Raw genomic sequence first — 21,063 nt, 5'->3', positions numbered from 1 at the left:
TAAGGCACATGCATCATTAGCAAGAAAGAACAAAAATATATAGCCCAGCCGGTGTGGCTCAGTGGTTAAGTGTAGACCTATGAACAAGGGGGTCACAGCTCATTTCCAGTCAGGGCACATGCTTGGGTTGTAGGCTTGATCCCCAGTAGGGGGTGTGCAGGAGGCAGCCAATCAATGATTCTCTCTCACCATTAATGTTTCTCTCTCTCCCTCTCACTTCCTCTCTGAAATAAATGAAAATATATTTTTAAAAACTCTCTTATTAAAATATATATACACATATATATAAAGCACTTAAGTAAAGATATTAGAAAAGAAAACAAAGTAATTAGAGATGATTTATCCTATATAATAAAAGGCTAATATGCAAATAGACCAAACAGCTGAATGACCAGTAGTTATGACACGCACTGACCACCAGAGGGCAAACGTTCAATGCACGAGCTGCCCCCTGATGGTCAGTGCACTCCCACAGGGGGAGCGCTGCTCAGTCAGAAGCTGGGCTCACGGCTGGTGAGTACAGCAGCAGTGGCGGGAGCCTCTCCCACCTCCGTGGCAGTGCTAAGGATGTCCGACTGACGTCTCAGGCCCGCTCCCTGGGTCAGACATCCCCTGAGGGCTCCTGAACTCCGAGAGGGTGCAGGCCGGGTTGAGAGAACCTCCCCCCCCCCGCCCCCCGCTTCCTGAGTGTACGAATTTCGTGCACCGGGCCTCTAGTTAAAGCTATAATTGATGACTCAGGAAATAGGGAGAAGAGCAAAACTGGTAAATAATAAAATTAAATTAAAAATACAGTCAAATTTCATCTAGAAAATAAGAGAAACAACTAAGTTATTAATGAGGAAAATGTTACAGAATCACAATTATAGAACAAGTTAAAATTTTAAAATGCAATGCGTATTTTTGTTCATTTAAAAAACCTTAATGAAATTGGCATTTCCCTGGGAAAACAAATTACCTAAACAGAAAAGATATTCAATGGAAGATACTGAAAAGTTTGTCCAAAATTAGCTGCAAGAATACAGGCCAAGAAGAACTGTAAGTGTTCTCTTGAATTTTAAAGTTACAGGTCATTACCATGCTTCATAAAACATTCCAGAACACAGAAGAGCATGTAAATCATCAATTTGTTTTGTAAAGTTAGTGTAATGCTAATATCTGCCATGAATATAAAAGCAAAAATTTTATAGAAAATACAAACAAATCAAATCCAACATTATTTTTTTTAAAGTATATATCTAAGGTTTACTTCAGGGGCAGCTCAAAATAGATATTTATTTACATTATGTTATATAAAACACTCCAATAAATGTTAATTAGGCATTTGACCACACACCACATCCATTCTAATTTTTAAAAAAACCTAGAAAACTAGAAATTAAAGAAAACTTCCACAGCATAATGAAAGTAACCAACTTAATAGCCAACAGTAAGAAGCTATTCAACTACAGCCTGAATTTTAAAATTCCCTATAATAGCAAATTATTGGAAAACTCAAGATATTGGTTTGTATAATAAATGTGTTTTAATTATTTATTATATAGTTTAAAATTTAAGATTAAAATATAAATAATAAAATTAAGAATAAATTTAAAAGAAATCTTTAAAAGAATGTATAAAGAATAAAACAATAAGAACAATAAAGAATTAATACCAGATTAACTTTCACAAACAAATGTAAACAATAGATAGGGAAATAATCATGAATCTCCATTGATTTTTTTTTTTTTAGCCTTGGATCACATGAAAAGCACACTATGAATGAGAAGATCCAATGTTGTAAAATGCCATTTTTTCACCCTAGCTGGTTTTGCTCAGTGGATAGAGCGTTGGCCTGCAGACCAAAGGGTCCCAGGTTCGATTCTGGTCAAGGACACATGCCCGGGGTTACGGGCTCAATCCCCAGTAGGGGGCGTGCAGGAGGCAGCTAATCAATGATTCTCTCTCATCATTGATGTTTCTATCTCTCTCCCTCTCCCTTCCTCTCTGAAATCAATAAAAATATATTTGAAAAATAAATAAAATGCCATATTTTCCACAAAATAGATTTGTAAAAACCCAGAGGCATTTGGGCAAAATTTGACAGAGATTCTAAAGTTCCCTTAAAAGGATAAATGAGTGATAATAGCAAATAGTGTTCTTCCCAAAAACAAGAGTCTTGCTCTATGAGATAATTAACAAGCTAATAAACTACAACAATTAATTAATGGGTAAGTAGAACAAATTAGACATCACAAAACTGCTTCTGTGCATAAGAACACAGGCATGAAATAAAGGTGGTACTACAAATGTGTGGGTAAAGGAAAGATTCTTGGGAGAACCAAGATGGCGGCATAGGTTAACGCCGGAGTTTGCTGCTTTGAACAACTACTTCAAAAGTGAAACCAAAAAACGGAAGGGACATCACCCAGAACCACAGGAACGCCGGCTGAGTGGAAGTCCTACAACTAGGAGGAAAGAGAAACGCATACGGACACTCAGAGGAGGCGCAGTGCTGAAGTCAAATTCTGAGGTGCGGAGTGCGCGAGCGGGCTGGAGGCGGAGGGCGCGGTTGGCGTTTTCAATCGGGAGGGAGTCCCAGACTCTGAGCTCCAGATACGGGCGAGTCTCTAGGGACCCAGACTCAAATGGGAGAAGCGGGACTGTCTGGCTTCGGTCAGAGCGAGTGCAGCTTTCTCTCCGAGGTTTGCAGTGGGTCCTGGGACCCAGAGAGGCGGAGCCCCTGGGGACAGGACTGAGAGCCGCCATAACTGCTCTCTCTGGCCCACCCTGTTGATCCTGTGCGACCCGCCCCGCCCAAGCCCTGCACACAGGCATTTGCCGGATAGCCTCAGGCAAAGGCCAGATTAGCACCTCCCTAGAGGACAGAAGTTCTCTCACTGCTGACACAGCTGATTCTCATAGCCACTTGGCCTGGAGGTCAAACCCTCCCTGGAATTAGCTACAACAATCAAGATTTAACTATAAGACTGCGAACAAAGACCACTAGGGGGTGCACCAAGGAAGCATAACAAAATGCAGAGACAAAGAAACAGGACAAAATTGTCCATGGAAGATATAGAGTTCAGAACCACACTTTTAAGGTCTCTCAAGAACTGTTTAGAAGCCGCCGATAAACTTAATGAGATCTACAAGAAAACTAATGAGACCCTCAATCTTATATTGGGGAACCAACTAGAAATTAAGCATACACGGACTGAAATAACGAATATTACACAGACTCCCGACAGCAGACCAGAGGAGCGCAAGAATCAAGTCAATGATTTGAAATGTGAGGAAGCAAAAAACACCCAACCGGAAAAGCAAAATGAAAAAAGAATCCGAAAATGCGAGGATAGTGTAAGGAGCCTCTGGGACAGCTTCAAGCGTACCAACATCAGAATTATAGGGGTGCCAGAAGATGAGAGAGAGCAAGATATTGAAAACCTATTTGAAGAAATAATGACAGAAAACTTCCCCCACCTGGTGAAAGAAATGGACTTACAGGTCCAAGAAGCGCGGAGAACCCCAAACAAAAGGAATCCAAAGAGGACCACACCAAGACACATCATAATTAAAATGCCAAGAGCAAAAGATAAAGAGAGAATCTTAAAAACAGCAAGAGAAAGAAACTCAGTTACCTACAAGGGAGTACCCATACGACTGTCAGCTGATTTCTCAACAGAAACTATGCAGGCCAGAAGAGAGTGGCAAGAAATATTCAAAGTGATGAATACCAAGAACCTACAACCAAGATTACTTTATCCAGCAAAGCTATCATTCAGATCTGAAGGTCAGATAAAGAGCTTCACAGATAAGGAAAAGCTAAAGGAGTTCATCACCACCAAACCAGTATTATATGAAATGCTGAAAGGTATCCTTTAAGAAGAGGAAGAGGAAGAAAAAGGTAAAGATACAAATTATGAACAACAAATATGCATCTATCAACAAGTGAATCTAAGAATCAAGTGAATAAATAATCTGATGAACAGAATGAACTGTTGATTGTAATAGAATCAGGGACATAGAAAGGGAATGGACTGACTATTCCTGGGGGGGAAAGGGGTGTGGGAGATGCGGGAAGAGACTGGAAAAAATCGTGCACCTATGGATGAGGACAGTGGGTGGGGAGTGAGGGCGGAGGGTGGGGCGGGAACTGGGAGGAGGGGAGTTATGGGGGGAAAAAAAAAAAAGGAAAGATTCTTAAATAAGCAATTTAACTGTTAAACCTGTTCATCTGTTTAAGTCAATTCTTTACTGTATGCTAAAATAAAATCCAAATGAGCAAAGAGTTTAAAAAAATTAATGAAACCATAAAACAGGGAAAAGACATGAAGGATTATATGGAATTAATATATAATTGAGATTCTGGATCTAGGAATAACACAATGAAAAAATAAATACAAGGGAAAAGAAATATAATTTTGACTAAATAAAAATGAAAACCTTCTGTTGTCCAAGTGAAAAAAGCAAAACTTCTGAACTAGGATAAGATATTTAAATATATAACATAGCTCTTACAAATCATGGATAAAAATACTGTTGCCCCATTAGAAAAAAATGAAGAAATTTTCCTCACAAGCAAAGAAATATGAGAGACCAATAAACATTTTTAAAATATCAGCTTCCCTAGTAAAAAAGAAAGGCAAACTAAAGCACTGAGAAACCATTTCTCTGCAATCAAACTGAATTTAAAATATGTAAAATAACCATACTTATTCAATTCTGGCAGAGAACACTGAATTGAGCACTCTCAACCCTTGCTGTTGGAATCTCTCAGTTGTTCAGATTCCTGGAAAGTATGTGTTAGCTCTGACAATGGGCATGTACTTCTGACACTGAATAAGTACTTCTAGGAACCCACCCTGAAACAAATGTCAGAGATTATCAAAGTTTTTAACACAAGAACATTCATCATAGTGAGGATATTGAAAATACCTAATTATCACAAATGGAGGCCTGCCTAAATAAATTAGGATATAATCAGATGATATAATGTAATAGTTAAGTCCATGGGTTCTAGAATCAAACAATCTGACTTCAAATCCTCCTTGGCCCTGTAGAAATTTTGTAAGCTTTAGCAAGTTACTTAAATTCTTTGTGTCTTATTTTTCTTTGAATGTAAAGTGGAGATAATAATGGTACCTACTCCATCAGATACTGTGGGGATTAAAGGAGTAATATAGGTAAAGCACTTAAAGTACCTAAAACAAGCTAACGGCTCAATAAATGCCACTTGGTATAATACTAAAAAAATACTATAATTGTAATATGCACTATTATTATGCAGACATTAATTATTTTTTAAGTTTGATGCCATGGAGAAATGTTTATAATAAGTTAAACAGCAGAATCCACCAATTCTACACAATCTCTTCCAGGGAATAAAAGGGAATACTTCCTAACTCATTTTATGGGCCAGCAAACCCAAACAAAGATAATACAAGAAAAGTGAACTATGAGTACCCTGGGCGATCACGGATGCAAAAGTCCTCAACAAAATATGAACAGTTCAAATCCAGGAAACCAGCAAGCGAAAAACACACCATGATCAATGGGGTTTATCCAGGATATGCAAGGCTGATTCTGTATTTGAAAATAATCTATGTAACCCACCACGTTAACTATCTAAAGAAGAAAAACCACGAGATCATATCAATTGATGGAGGAAAAGCATCTGACAAACTTCGCTATCCGTCTGATAAAAATTGTCAGCACACTAGGACTAGAAGGAAACTTCCGCAACTTGATAAAGGACATGTAAAAAATCCAACAGCAAATACCATAATTAATGTTGAAGGACTGAAGGCTTTCCCTCTCAGATCAGAGACAAGGGAAGGATGTCCACTCAAACGTAACATTGTACCAGAAGTCTTAGCCAATGCAATAAGGCAAAAAAAAAAAAAAAAATTTAAAAACCCTGGATCTGAATGTTTATAGGAGCTTTATTCATAAATACCAAAACTAGAAACAACCCAGATGTTTTTCAATAGGTAAATGGATACGTAAGCTGCTGTACACCTGTATAATGAAATACACCTTAGCCATGAAAAGGGATGAACTGCTGATACATGCAACAACGTAGATAAATCCAAGAAGCATGATGGTAAGTGAAAGAGCCAGTATCAAAATATTACATAGGATTCCATTTGTATGACATTCTCAAAAGGATAAAACTATAGTGAAAGAGAACAAATCAGGGATTAGGGATGGGGAAGGTTTGATTACAAAGAGATAGTCTGAAGGATTTTTTTTTTTGGGGGGGGGGGAAGAGGGGATTTCTGTTCTGTATCCTGTCAGTTAATTTTACTGTGTGTTAATTTTTTTTAAATTTTAAAAGCAGAATCCCATACATTACATATAGTAGGATACCAATTTAAAAATGCATAAGGAAGGACATATACTACAATGTTGGGAAAGACTGGAATTGGCCTGACCTCATGCCCAAGTTTAAAGTAGGTGCAGTGAGTTTTCTTTCTGCACATACCCCAGCACACACCAGGAAGTCCCACTCAGAGGTCATTACCACCAAATTCCAAAGCCTGGGTTAGTAGGTCCTAGGAAACTTTGCTTTCCTTGGAAGTGATGTTCAGATAACAGATTAGAAATGCAACACTGGCAATTTAAAATTTTTAAATCTTGTAAAGCTCAAAGGCCCGTAACAAGAAAAATTAAAGGGCCCTCATTTTTAAAATGACCAACCATTCTCATGCTAGTGAGGTAACTGCTCAGGTAGAAGGTAATTCAACAATGTTAATTGTCTCCTAAGGCAAGCTAAGCATGTCCTAAAAGCCAGTATGTCTGGATAAACAAATCTCTCATCTTTTACAAGAAGTATTTCACCCTGAAATTCTCCAATTTTCTCTATCTAGTGACTACGCATGCCAAATAATTCCTAGCAAGATCCCAGCACTTCAGAAACATTTCAGAATTTAAAATAATTTCACTGACAGTTTGCATTAATTATATTTCTAACCTTAATTTTCTGCTGTTTTTTTTTTTTTCTGAAGTATTTACTAAGCACAGAGTCAGAAAACCTGGGTTCTGACCCCAATTTCAATTCTCTTTCACATCAGTTTCCTTAAACACAGGATCAGATGATAAGATACAAATGGTCTCTACATCTCCTCCATCTCTAATATTCTAGAACAGTAATTTCCAACCTTTCTCATTTCATGGTACACATAAACCAATTACTAAAATTCTGTGGCACACTAAAAAATATATTTTTGCCAATCTAACAAAAAAATAGGTATAATTTTTATTCATTCACACCAGACGGCTATTGCTGTGTTAGCTGTTGTCATTTTTTTATTTGACAATCTGAGGGAAAAGAGGTCAGTGCCCCTGACTAAATAGTCAGGTATTGCGTGATTTAAAAGTTCTTGTGGCACACCTGTTGAAAATCACTGTTCTAGGAAATGAATCACAGTGAACGTAATATTGCAAGGAGCATGGCTAAACTGCTTAAATGAACAAACGACTCGAATGGACTATTTTCAGGGAGGATTCATTCAGAAATATTGTGTAAATGACAGAAAAAAATTGTTCATTAGAGAAACTATTACTGAGCCATGCCTGACCTTTATCTAGCACTTAGCTCCGGTTACAATACCTGAAAGTAATAAAACTGCAATGACTGAGACAACTCTCCATGTCCCAATTTCACTGGTGTACACTGACCTACACTCATGTCCCTGCTGCCAACTTATAAGCAGTCTTTTGTGTAGAGCAGCATTATTGGTGGTGGAATTTTACTTCATTCTTAAAGCTATAACTTTTAAATTAACTTAATTTGGAATAGGTGATAGGAGTGACTTAAGGTATGTAGGGAGTGTGTGGTTATTCATGGGCAACACACATTATCCTTATGATGCTGACCCTGTCCAACATTTTGACTGTGGTGGTTGGGAGAACCTACATAAGAAAAAAAAAAAATTGTACAGAACTTACACACACACAAGTACAGATATTACTGGGGAAATATGAATAAGATTAGTGGCTTACATCAATGTCGCTACCCTGGGTATAATATTATATGGGAATTTTGCAAAATGTTACCATTGGAGGAAATGGGAAAAACTACAAGGAATCCCTCTCTATTATTTCTTACAACTGCATGTGAATCCACAACTAGCTCAAAACAAATTTCAGTTAAAAAGAAGGATATGATGAAAACTCACCTTCCACCTACTAGTCCTCCCAGGAGGCAACAACTCTTACCAGTTTCATGTGTATAGGAGCTAAAAGAGTGACAGGAGGAAGGAAGACAGGAAGGGACAAGGAAAGACTTAAATAACTTGGAATGGTCTTGCAATGTATAGAAATAAATTATTCAGCCCTGGCTAGTATTGCTCAGTGGTTAAAACATCAGCCTGAGCACCGAAAGATCTCAGGTTTGATTCCAGTCAAGGGAAGGTACCTAGGTTGCAGGTTCCATCCATAGCCCAAGTTGGGGCACGTGTGGGAGACAAAAAAATCAATGTGTCTTTCTCACATAGATATTTCTCTCTCTCCCTCTTTCTCTCTCTCTCTTTTTCTCTCTTCGCTTCCCTCCCTCCCTCCCTTCCACTCTCTTTAAAAATCAGTGGAAAAATATCCTAGGGTGAGGATTAACAAAAAAATTTTTTTCCAGCTTTTTCATACTCATAGTTGTCCTTGAGACAAGGTCTTGAGTCTAGGAGTGTGTTTCTTTTTAACAAAAAAAGAAACCTACCCTACCCCAGCTTCCTCTCCCACTGGATTATTAGAAGTAACCATGTCTTTTCCCTCAAGACAGGGCAGTGGGTGACTCTTGCTTGGGAAATCTGACCCTTCCCTGATAAAGAACTAAAACTAGAGATGCAGAGGACGCCCAATGACATGGCCCAGTCAACTCAGCTTACAGAAACACAATCAACAGACTTTCCTCCTTGTAGTTTCCAATCATTGTTTTAATGGCCTCACTTAAATATGAGTAGACACCAAGGATCACTTGACATTCAAAGAAAGCACATCATATGAAAATCAAAACAAAGTAAATAGACAACAGCAACTTGGAGAAACAGACTCTATACAGAGCAAGGAAAACTTCAACGGCATTATTAATAACTTAGGGATATAAGAGATGATTCTATATCATTGAAGCAGAACGGGATGCTACTAAAAATAACTTCCAAAGGAAAACAGAGTTCTTGGAAATAAAAAATATGACAGCGGAAAATAAAAGCTCTATATAAGAATTGGAAGATATGATTAAGAAAATACAGACATTAGAGTAAAAGGATGAGGAAAAAAAAAAAAAACAAGATAAGAGGGATAAGAAAATCAAGTCAACCCAGGAAGTCAAACATCCAAATAATAAACAATCCAGGAAGAGAGAAAAGAGAACTTAAGACAGAGAGAATCATAAAAGACAAGTTCACAGATATGAAGGACATAAGCTTCCAGATTAAAAGAACCAGGTGAGTGGCCAAGAAAATGCATGAAACAGAACCACACTAGTCATAAACATGATTTTGGTGAACATTATGAGCCAAGCAAAGAGCATGCATGTCCTTCTAGAGGGAAAAACAAATCTCACTCAAAAAAAAATTAAAAACTGGAACAGCATCCGACTTCTCAGAGGCAAGGTGACACTGGAAGCTAGAAGACAGCAAAACAATGCCTTCAAAATTTTGACGGGAAAAAAAAATGTTTTCTAATTGAAAGTCTTGACCCAGACTAACTGTCCTCTAAGTGTGGAAGTAAAATGAATATATTTTCAAACCCACAACGTCTGAAACCTTTATTTCGTTATTTCCACTCCCCTGTCTTAGGAGGTACTTATAGTGTGTAATATGTGGTCCTCGAAAATGTATACCACAAAACCAGGAAAGACCAATACATGAGTTCTAGGAAACAGAGCTTTCAACATAGGGAGAGCAGGGGGAAGGGAGGGTGTTGTGGGGAAGGGATGCAGGAAGAGGCTGGAGGGGGAGCTCAAGGTGACAACTGAGCAGCAGATTTAACCAGCAACCTCTCCAGACTAGACCAGGCCAGAGAATGTGGTAAAGATTTCTTCAGAAAGAGAACTAGACAGAGTATCTAAGGGCACTGTCTATATGAAGAGGAGATGAAGTCGACTGGAGGAAAGTTTGGGCTTCAATGAGTGGTAAAGTCTTAGAAAACTAAGCAGACCAATATTAATTCATCTTCAGAACAGAAAAACTAAGCCCAGTGTCTTTAAGCGAAGACCACCAGCGTGGCTATGAAAAGGTAAACACTGACATAGCCCAGTGGTGCCAGTCTTGGCTGCATGCTGGAGCCATCTGCCTCACTTTTAAAAAATCTCAATGCCGACCTACCAGTGTGGCTCAGTGGTTGAGCATCAACCTATGAACCAAGAGGTGGTTCAATTCCTGGTCAGGGCACATGCCCAGGGTTGTGGGCTTGATTCCCAGTAAGGGGCATGCAGGAGGCAGCTGATCAATGATTCTCTCTCATCATTGATGTTTTCTCTCTCTCTCCCCCTCTCTCTCTCTTCCTCTCTGAAATCAATAAAAATATATATTTTTAACAATCTCAATGCCCAGGCTATACCTCTGAGCATCCCATCAGAATCTCTGGGGGACAGGACCCAGCCAAGAGTAAGGTTTAAAGTTATAACCTGGGGTGATCTCTTGCAGAGAAGACTGAGACCCGCGGAGCTAACCAAAGGTACAATTCTCACCCTCATGCATCCTACTCACAGATTATGTGTAGCTGCAACTGCTTATAATCTTGGCTTTCCACAGTTCACTATATTCTACCTAAATGCCCTGCCAGAAATCGAAGTCAAAATTCCATAAATGAATGCTTCACATTCTCACTTAAAAGTGGTGCTATTGCCCGGCTGGCATGGCTCAGTGGTTGAGCGTCGACCTGTGAACCAGGAGGTCACCAGTCGATGCCTGGTCAGGGCACATGCCCAGGCTGTGGCCTCAATCCCCAGTGCAGGGTGTGCAGGAAGCAGCCTATCAATGATTCTCTCTCGTCATTGATGTTTCTATCTATCCCTTCCTCTCTTTTCCTCTCTGAAATTATACATATATATATCTTGGGCACTATCTATATGAAGAGGAGGCAGCCGATATATATATTATTAATTATATATATATAATTATTATATATATATATATATGTATATATATATATATATACACACACACACACTAAACTGGTGCTATTGACTTCTTAGTGTCAACTTATGGCACCCTGTTCCTCCTGGTCACTCGTGCCCCATCTCACCCACTTTGTTCTTACATCAAAGTCCTACTCTAGAAAACTGCTTGTGTCCTGCCCTACACACCCTCTGATTCCCCAGCTGACTGCCTCACTACAGTGAAAATGACTCCTGCTTGAGGTCAAACAACGCAGAAACACAAAGGGAAAAATGAGGAGAAAAACACAAAGTTGCAAATGTGAAATTCCCCCAAAGTAGGTCACAGATGGCTTATTTTATTTGTTCACCCTCTCCTAGAAATAAAGTGATTGACAAGCAAGGAACAATGGCTAGGTTTCATGATTCACATCAGCACCTTGGGTTGATTTGGACAGTCTCAAATATCTACGTATTGCCATTCTAATCCCACCTCCATCCTTTCTACACATCAATCTCATTAAAAGGCCATGGCTCCATTTGAAGTCTCTGTCTAAAACGGGTGGGCAAACTTTTTGACTCAAGGGCCACAATGGGTTCTTAAACTGGACCGGAGGGCCGGAACAAAAGCATGGATGGAGTGTTTGTGTGAACTAATATAAATTCAAAGTAAACATCATTACATAAAAGGGTACGGTCTTTTTTTTTTTTAGTTTTATTCATTTCAAACGGGCCGGATCTGGCCCGCGGGCCGTAGTTTGCCCACAGCTGGTCTAAAACCTGATCATGCTGCCATTTCCCATGGTGTGCAGGTACCAACTTACCAGCCCACCTGCAGTATATGAGACTCTCCTGCACCTTTGTCAGCGCTTGATATTCTCATGTTTTCAGTTTTGCCAATCTAATCTTGAAAACTAGTATTTCATCATTTTAAAATGTGGATATCCCCGATTACTATGAACACTGAGCATTTTTTACTTGTATCTAATGGCCACTTGCAACTGCTTTTCTTTGTGTGAATTGCCTGTCTGTATTTTTTGCCCATTTTTCTATGAGTTTGCCTTTTTGTCCCCATCCTTACCAACCTGATTCCTTTTCTATCCCACGTTCCAGGTTCTGCTGGCCACACCCTCTTCCACGTCACACTGTATTCTCATTTGTATCTCTCACAATGCTTGAAAATTAGTTGCTCAACGTCCCTGTTCCCACTAAAGCCTGTGCGCCACTAGGATAATATTCTGGGTGTCCGTCTCTGACCTCTCCGTCACCTCGGTAACCAGCAAAAAGCCACAGGTGTGTATTGAATGAGTGAACATAGTCCCCTGGGTCTTTATATCAGTGAGGTCCAGGCAGAAGCCCACTTAAGGTGTGCCACTGAGAAGAGTTTCGGAAACGGACCATTTGTAAAGGTGGCTGCAGAGTGAGAAAACCAATGACAGACGGTGAAGCCCCCAGGACTCTCAGTCATGAGGAGAATCACCACTCCCAACCATCGAAAGCGAGGAGTGAAAGGCGGGTGGATCCTATGAGATCTGTAGCCACCGGAGAGAGTGTGGGCGGTCTCACCCAAGTCTGAGAAATTGTGAGCCATCACCACCTCACTCACAGAAAACCTCTTCCACTTGAATCCTTAATACCTCAAATTCTAAATCCTACAGAACAACACCATGTTTCAAGCCACTGCAAATGATAAACAAAATCATTGCGAAACGAGTTCCACAGGAATCAAAGGCAAGAAAAGGCCAGAAAAACTAGAATTACCTTCCCAGCAGAATCACCCATTTGCTGTGGGATTTCAGAGATGTTTTCTGAACTCCTCATATCTCCGTGCCCCCTTTATAAAAGTATATGTACTATTATTATTCCCTCCCCCAAAAAATTATTTTGCTTAAGGAAAAGAAATGCCCTTAAAGAAAAATACAGATGCCAAAATCGTGTCCTATCAGCCAACCTCCACCAGGCTGTGGAATTCTCAACAAATGGCTGGTGTTGCAATTCTTTTGGCTTTGCCAACCCTCCGGGGTAAAAAAATCTTCCCACAAGGGCTGGAGGCTTTCAAGTGGAGGAAATCTCTGAGAAAAATCTGGGTTGATGAGCAACTAAGAAAAGCCAGGAGGAAAGGCACACATCTATATATGTTTAGGCAGAAAATAGAAAAAGTTGAAAAGCAATGTTTCTAAAATGCTGCTTCTATGAAAGCAACCTTCTGTTACTCCTTTACTCTCCGGTTGACTGAAAAAGGCAGCGTGACTCCCATTTTCTATGCACGTCCCCTTGAGCCCTGGCAAGGGAGTACGGCTGCATGCAGCTCTGACCAAGGTGGGCTTGGGTTCAAATCTTGCCCCTTGATGAAGGGACACTGGGCAAGGCACTCACCTTTCTGCAACTCACTGTTAGCCCATGAAAAATGAATAAAAACATCGAATTTGCTGGACTGGGGGCAGAATTATAAATCATGAAAATAAAGTGTGTGCCAGCCAGTGGGCTCCTAACACACGGTAGTTCGATCTAGCACAGACTCTGTAGTTTGAAAATCAAAAGAGCTTTTTTAGTTGAACAAAGATCTTTTGAGCAGCTACTATGGGCTGGGTGACAGATGTGACAAAGGTGAGACAAGTTCACAGTGGCCCTGACCTCCTGACCTTAGAACCTGGTGAAGAGGAGATATTACTCAAGTCATAACTAAAGAAATACATAATTGCCAACTGTGATAAATGTTATGAAGGGAGGAGAGAGCCTGCTCAGAGAGCAAAATGGGGAACCTAGTCTGGTCAGGAAGACCCTGGGCCAGGAAGTGAAGGATGAAGGATTAACTACGGCCGTGGTGACAGTGGGACCAGCATGTGCTGGAGGCCTTGGGCCAGAAGAAGTGTCAGCCTTTCGAGAAACAGAAGAAAGGCCAGGGCGTTAAAGCGTGGGAAGGGGAGATAAAGCTGGAGAATCTGGTAAGACTTCCCTGTAAGCCACACGAGGGATGGAAAGGTCACGGTCACGGTCCTCTGAGAATGGGAAACCACAAAGCAAACGATGGGCTCTCAGGTCTGCAAATGACATTCGCAATAAAACTCCACGGCCGCCCGCTTTTCGCCGCTGGATCCCACACCATTGAGATGAGTAGCAATGTTTTCATGATTGCAAGGCATTCCAAAAATGACATACACACGGATGTTCCAAGAGAATAAGGTGGAAGTGCATTTATTACTCACCATTTACCACCTTGGGAAATATCTGCAATTACTTGTAAGTTATTAAGCCTTTGGATCCCTGGTATTCTGAAGACAGCCACGCCAGTATCTCCCACAGCGTACCCAACACGCCTCTATTGCATAAGCGACAGTGTCTATCAATCTCCTTGACCTCGGGCTGACATTGCTCACTGCCTTGACCAACAGGAAAGTGATACCATGGGACTCCTGAGGCTAAGACATAAACATGCCATGCACTCCTACCTTATTCTCTTGGAACCCAGCTGCCATGCTCTGAGGAAGTTCAAACCAAGGCACATGGAGAGGCCACATGTAAGTGTTCTGGTTGACATCCCAGCTGAGGGTCCAGCCAACAGCTGGCATCAACCCCAGACACGGGAGTGATATTGTCGCCAGATGACTGCAGACCCAGCTGTCAAGTCACCTAGCCTTTCAATCTTTCCAGCTGAGGTCCCAGACATAATGAAGCAGAGAAAAGCCATCCTTCACTATGCTGTCTGAGCCAAATTATCCATGAGCAAAAAAATAAAATAACTGTTTTATACTCATACATGTGGGGTGGTTTGTTATGCAGCAATAGTAACTGGAAGAGAAAGTATCTCAAAGTATGTGTGTATGTACTAGTATATGTAAAAGTAGATAGATAGATAGATAGATAGATGTATAATTTTTCTTATTCACTATTCACCTCTCAGGAACATTCTTCAGGGAATGGTTACTTCTGAATTAGAACCCCTGTGCTTTATCCACACCACTTCTAGAATAAGATGACCAGGTTCCTTACTTCAAAGAATAACTAAACACTTTAAAAACTCAAAACATACAAAAGTAATCCATCCCCACTGCCCAAAAAAAAAAAGAAAAGAAAGAGAAAACTCTTGTTAGCAAATCTGACAACTTATTTCAATTGGCTTTGAAAACAGAGATAAAAACGAGATCTCCATCGGGGCAACTAAACAGGGCACCCAGGTTCTTTCCTTCTCCGCTGCCGAAGGTTCACACAGCTGCAAAGAGTGTTTGCTGATTAAATAAGGCGATGCCTATACAGTGCACTGAGCACAGTGACTGCCTTTAGAGCCCACCAGATTCCAATTATCATTATTCCTTTGTTGTTGTGAGAATTAACATTTTTCTTGATTCCAGCGCTAACCCTTTCGACCTAAATTTAACAATGCTCCTGTTTCGTCGCAGCAAAAGAGAACCAATACTGAGTTTGGTTAAATGTCAAGAAAGGGACCTCAGGTTCCATATGATTAGAAATATTATACAACATTATGTAACAAACCTCTATTTAGATTTAGTAAAGGACTGTCTTTTTATTTAAAAAAAAAGTCAGTATGTGTTAGAAAAGAGTGTTCTGGGAAGTTACCCTTAATCAGTGCATGGCTTTCAGGTGAATAAATCAAAATATTACCTTTGATCCTTATGAAGGTACCCCCTATAGGGTTACATAAATATTACAAAGCTGCACCACATGGTGATAGGAATACCAGGGGACAGAGGTGGCATCAAAGAGCCAGGTCCACTCAGGCTGGTTTCTTCCTCTGCTCATCAACTGCTGTGTGACCTTAAGCGAATCGCTCAGCCTAAGTCACAACATCTTTTTAAAAAGGCTAAATTCCAAACTTCTTTCCATCCTGAAAGGACCCTTAAGTAGAGTAGCACCAAGTTTCCAGGGTGATACTCACTATTCAAATGCCTAAGTACGTTGAATGACAAACTCCCAAGCAAAATAATCACTTGCAGGTTCACACGCATTAATGAAAATCTTTGAAATTATCTCAAAAAAAACCTGTGCCTTGCTGCAAAATATTGCTGTGCATCATGCAATGAAATTACTAATATATAATAGGAAAAAAAAAAACGGTGATTCAACACAGGATTATGACGAGCATGTCATTTGGGGGAAATAAATGGAGGTGGGATGGCACCTTCTTAACACTGCAGGCTTTTCTCTGTTATCTTCAGGTGCTTGGTGTGAGGGTCTTCTTAAGCCCCACATTTATGGTAGGGGTGGAGAGAGGACAAGAGAATATGAATTGTACGAAGAAGAGAGATCAAGAGAAGGAGTGGGGGGAAGGGCTATGCTTTGGAACTAAATCTGAGTCACTGGCACCTGAACAGAAATGTCACTGCTAGGGAAACCATTTCAAAATGACATTCCAGTCACCAGGTTCCCAGTTTGCAGCCTAACACTCCCTCCCTCCCCCGCCCCCCCCCCCCCCCTAGAACATCCCAGGTATCTCGGGGCCCAGGCAGCCCCCTGCCACTGATGGATGTAGTTGTATGGGTCACATTCCCCATCCTGAAAAAGGTCTTTCCTATCCTGGAAAGTGGTGGGAACTCTATGACTCATAGAGCCCAGACATGCAAGAAAAATGGCCGGCATGTACGTGACTTGAAATGGCCCTTTCCAAAGGTGGCATGAAGTACAGACTGGCTTTGAGTCAGAGAAATTAAGATGGAAATGGGGTTCATAAAAACCCTCTTGGTGAGAACTGGCAGGTCTGACTCTGCCCTGGGAGAGGGGTCCACTCTGCTCACCCAGCACAGAACCCTACCTGATGTCAGTCCCCACGGCCAGACGACCTGGGAATCGGGAGCGATAGGGAGAGGCGTGGAATCATAGCAGCTTCACTGAAGACCAGAACCGGCTCTCATATTACCATATATGATGAAGTCTGTCAACAGGTCTGCTAAGGACTGAACCAAGATGGACCATCTGCTTTCCCCACGAAGCACGAGACAGCCAATTTGGGGGAAATCCCTTAATTGATGGCACCTTTAAAAACATCTTACCATCAACATCCAGATGCCTTTATTGTGCACTTCAGAACACACTTGTGTTAAAGCTGTGTCTCTCTTAACCCCAAAGCACTAGTTGTAACAGCTTTTTCTCACAATTATTCTATGACTATTTTCCCAGGAAACATACCGCTTGATTGGCTGGGATATAAAACCATTTTACAACAATTATTCTTCCAAGTCTTTCCTCTGTTTCTTAGACAGCTGCACCCCACGGTCCAAATTGTTTTCGGTGGACAACTGTTGTGAGCACATTTCTCCACAAGAGCTATTTCAGCGCAAGGAAGGCCAACGACAAAGATAAAACAAAAGTTGTGGGTGAGAAGGTGGCCCCACTGCAGGGCAGCATGAAAGCGGAGTCCAAACCCTTTATTCCAGAACGGCAAGTCCACAGAACAGATCAGTCTTCCCAGTGACTGGTTAGTTTAAGAGAACAAGTCCGTTCCTAAACCCCAGCCAATGGCCAACACTTTTTTCTTATCTGGAAGTTCCCAGCATCTGTTCTGGAAAGGCCGGTAGGGAGCTTTCTATCTGGTCCACCCTGTGCCTCTTCCATATGGAGAACACTTGGCAACTATGTGTTCACCAGTCAACCAGCCCTGTTCACGTCCTCAACCCAAAGCGTGTACAGGTGGTTACCTGCACAGGTAGCGAATCTTACCAGGTCAACTTTATTGGGGGACTTGCTTAGGCTGACAGTCTCTCCAGCTTGTGGCTAAGTCCCTCCAAAAGACACCGGTAAGGGTTCCCAGGGCCAGCCAAGCACCCAGCGTGCTAACTACCCTGTGCGCGCCGCTCGCCTACAGAGCCCTCTCTGCCCGAGCCCCACGGAGGGGCAGTGGGCTTCCTCGTGCCCGGCGCCCATGCCCCTGGCCCAGCCTGCGCGCCCGTGCCCAGTCCGGGAGCCCCGAGCCGCTGGAGCCGCAGCGCCCACTCCGGGCAGGCGGCGAGCACTCACCATTATGCTCTTGCATGCTTGACAGCGACCAGAGCAGCAGCGCCACCAAGGCCAGGAAGCAGAGCTGGCTCAGCAGAAGGTCCCTCCGGCGACTCCGGCGACGCTCGCGATCCTCCTCCTCGGGCGACGGCATCCTCGGGAGGCAGGGCAGCGGCCCCGGCGGGGGCCCCGGCGGGCGGCGGCCGCTCCGGTCGCGGGCGGCCGCGGCGGGGACGGAGGCGGGAGGCAGCCCTGCGCTCTGCAGCCGCGCGTTCTCGCTGCGCTCCCGCCCAGCCGCCGCTGCAGCCTCCTTTGCCTCTTCCTCGCCGCTGCCGGTCTTCTGGTCTTGGTCCTCGTCGTCGCTATCGCTCAGTCCCTCCTCTCCCTCCTCCTCCTCCTCCTCGCCTCGGGCCCGCGCCGCCGCCTCCCGGCGCTCCGGGTCCCTCTCCTCCTCGCGCGCCATGGCTCCCACGCTCGGCGTCCGCGCTCGGCCCCGGGCGGCGGCGCGGTGGGGGCGGCGGGGGCGGCGGGGGTGGCCGGGAGGCGGGGGCGGCCGAGGAGGAGGAGGAGCAGGGACGGACCGGCGGGAGGAGGCCCTGCCGCTGGCCAAGTCTGCCGGCTGGCGAGGCCACCCGGGCTGGCTCCGGCCTCACCGGCTGCAGGAGCGCTGGACGGGACCGCCCGCCTACTCCATGGTCCGCGCGCGGGGAGCTGGGGTCGAGCGGGGCCGGCGCGCGCGGGGAGCACCGAGCGAGGCGGGAGCACGGAGGGCGCAACTCCCCGCAGCCTGCAACGCACAGGGACTCGGGCGCGGGCGGGGGGCAGCGTGGGACGTAGCCCAGCTCTGGCCAGCACCGCGCAGAGGGGGCGCGTGGGGAGGAGACAGCTGAGGTGGGAGCCCGGTGCGCAAGCCTTCAGTCGTTTCTCGCCAGGGGAAGGGAAACCCAACCCGCCACTGAAAAGCCGGTCACCAGGAAAATGGATTCACGGGAAACTTTCGGAGAAACCAGGGTTTCTTGAGCTTCCTACCTACCCTCTGCCCAGAAAGCGGGCGCCGCGAGTGCAGCGCGCTTGGCTGCGCTCGCCCAGCTATCCGCCTCGCCTCCTCCTGTGGGCCTCCTGGGTTTCCCGCCGCCCCCTTGTGGGGATCCCCCTGCACGCCAGTCTCCGGACCTGGAACAGGGCTCCCCAGAGGCTCTTGGCTCACTGGGGGTGTCCTGGCTCCCCCCTCTGGCCCCGGCCCGCACTTCACTCCTTGATAAAGCTTGGGCCAGGGAAGTGGGGCAGCTGGCACTGTCCCTGGATGAGGCGGCCTGGGGGTCCCTGGCCAATGGTGGGAGGGGGCTCCTAGGCTTTAGGCTTTCCTCAGGGAGCTTTAGCGAGCCCCTAACTCTGAGGTCAAAGCCCTAGTACCCCCACTCCCTTGCCTTAAAGGTGTTGACTCTCCCAGGGCCTGGCTAGGTCCACAGCCCTGCAGAAGGTAAGGTGTGCATTTAGAGAGGACACCTAGCATGTCAGACACCCCCACCCTCCTTCTCAGGCTTCCTGGCTTCTTCCTGGTGCCTGCCTAGGGCTGCTGGCTGGGATGGCTGGCGGATACAGCCCTGAGAAGGAGATGCATTTTTGGTGAGGCTGAAAACTAAAGGGCTTCTCAATAAGAGGATCGCTTGTAAACCAGGTGTCTAAGTGTCTCCACGGAGTCCAATCACATGGGGGTATCTAGTTGCAGGTGTCTAGGGAGGTGAGAAGGAAGGAGGGTACCTCTGTACAGGTTTCTCCACTCCCCCACTGGGAGAACCCACAGCCTCCAAGTGTGTTCCCACCTGGGTGACCTCCCAGATGACAGCTTCTGGGGACATAGGTGGCTTCCCTTCCACAGAGAGGCCATTTTACCTTACAAGATTGGAAGACGTTTGCTTCCCGGTCGTATCACTTATTTACTCCTGTTTTCAGCTTGGCATCTTGCCAGACACAGAGCGCACCTTTTCTACAATGTCCCACCATGTGGTTGTCCCTTTGCTTTGATTACCAGGTAGAGAGAAGGGTTTTAAAAATCTGTAAGTACATCCCGGCTGGTGTGTGTGTATGGTCAGGGGCGGGGGGGGGGGGGGGGGATTCTCCAGTTGCATTACCTTCATCAAACATTCGAAGACACAGAAATGAAAGTGTAGGAGCTCAGAATACTGTCTTTCATCCCACTAACCAGGAAATACACTGGAGTGGCTTTTTCTAGTGTACGTAGGGAAAATAAAAGTGAGAGAGAGAATCTGGAACTAATTGGGTTAGAGAATGAACACTAGCTCAGGGGAAAATTGCCACAGGCAAAGGAGTTGTGTAATCTGGTGATGGGAGAAGCATTAGGAAGGGAGCAAGAAGGGGGAGAAAGCAAGGATTGGCAAGTCCCTGGAAATTCTCTCAGTACCTGCAGTAAAAGGAAAAAAGAGCTGGGGGGAGGAGGGGGAGAGGAGGAGAGTGAGAGAGATTGCTCCTTGGCACATAGAAATTTTTTTGTCAATATTGACAGATTTCAGAGCGCAGGGGTGTTTTGAAGTACAGCAAAGATAAAGACCCCAGAGGAGCCAACTACTGCCCAGGGAGGAGAACCGGGGACTTCTGGTCGGCACTCTGGCCGCATGGAGGCTGGGGGCTCCTGACCCCTCGCTGCCATGCTCCTCTGCAGGAAGAACAGGGAAGGCCCTTCTCTGGTCAGGACGTTCCTCTTCTCCCCTCCCTCCAATAGGTGTGCTTGGTGGGAAGTAGGCCCTCGAGTCTTCGGTCATCACTGGACAAAGGGGCCAGACCCCAGTCACTGGGCTCCTTTTCCAAGGAAAACAGTTACTTGTGCCCTGTCTCTCCCAGGAAGCTCCTCCAGGAAACTGAGTTTGGTTAGAAACAGAATCTGTCATAACTAATGTGCTGCTTATTTATCCTTCACCATCAGGATCCTCATCAATCCAAAGGTAGCTTTTGCTTTTTTTTTTTTTTAATCTTTTTGGTGTCACATTTTGTTCAGTGTGTCTTAGGGAGAAAATTCCAGC

The 21,063-nt window shown here is 44.0% G+C and overlaps 1 protein-coding gene across 4 annotated transcripts in view; it reads right to left on the bottom strand.

Annotated features, from left to right (window-relative positions):
• The window catches only part of SLC24A3 (solute carrier family 24 member 3), a 490,708-nt gene extending 472,167 nt beyond the window's left edge, over positions 1-18,541 (bottom strand). Inside the window, exons 1-2 of one of the 4 annotated variants that reach the window (XM_036323250.1) lie at positions 18,047-18,541; positions 17,219-17,356 (exon numbers count right to left, since the gene is read on the bottom strand). In XM_036323250.1, coding sequence (XP_036179143.1) covers positions 17,219-17,356; positions 18,047-18,488 — 580 coding nt within the window. In that variant the 5' untranslated portion in view covers positions 18,489-18,541. The remainder of the gene's footprint in view (positions 1-17,218; positions 17,357-18,046) is intronic. The other 3 variants (XM_036323251.1, XM_036323252.1, XM_036323253.1) reach the window with 3 other exon arrangements.
• Between the last annotated feature and the right edge of the window lie 2,522 nt (positions 18,542-21,063).

The sequence above is a fragment of the Myotis myotis genome, unplaced genomic scaffold (assembly GCF_014108235.1).
Source record: "Myotis myotis isolate mMyoMyo1 unplaced genomic scaffold, mMyoMyo1.p scaffold_m19_p_9, whole genome shotgun sequence".
NCBI lineage: Eukaryota > Metazoa > Chordata > Mammalia > Chiroptera > Vespertilionidae > Myotis > Myotis myotis.
This window is presented reverse-complemented; position numbering and strand designations above follow the sequence as displayed.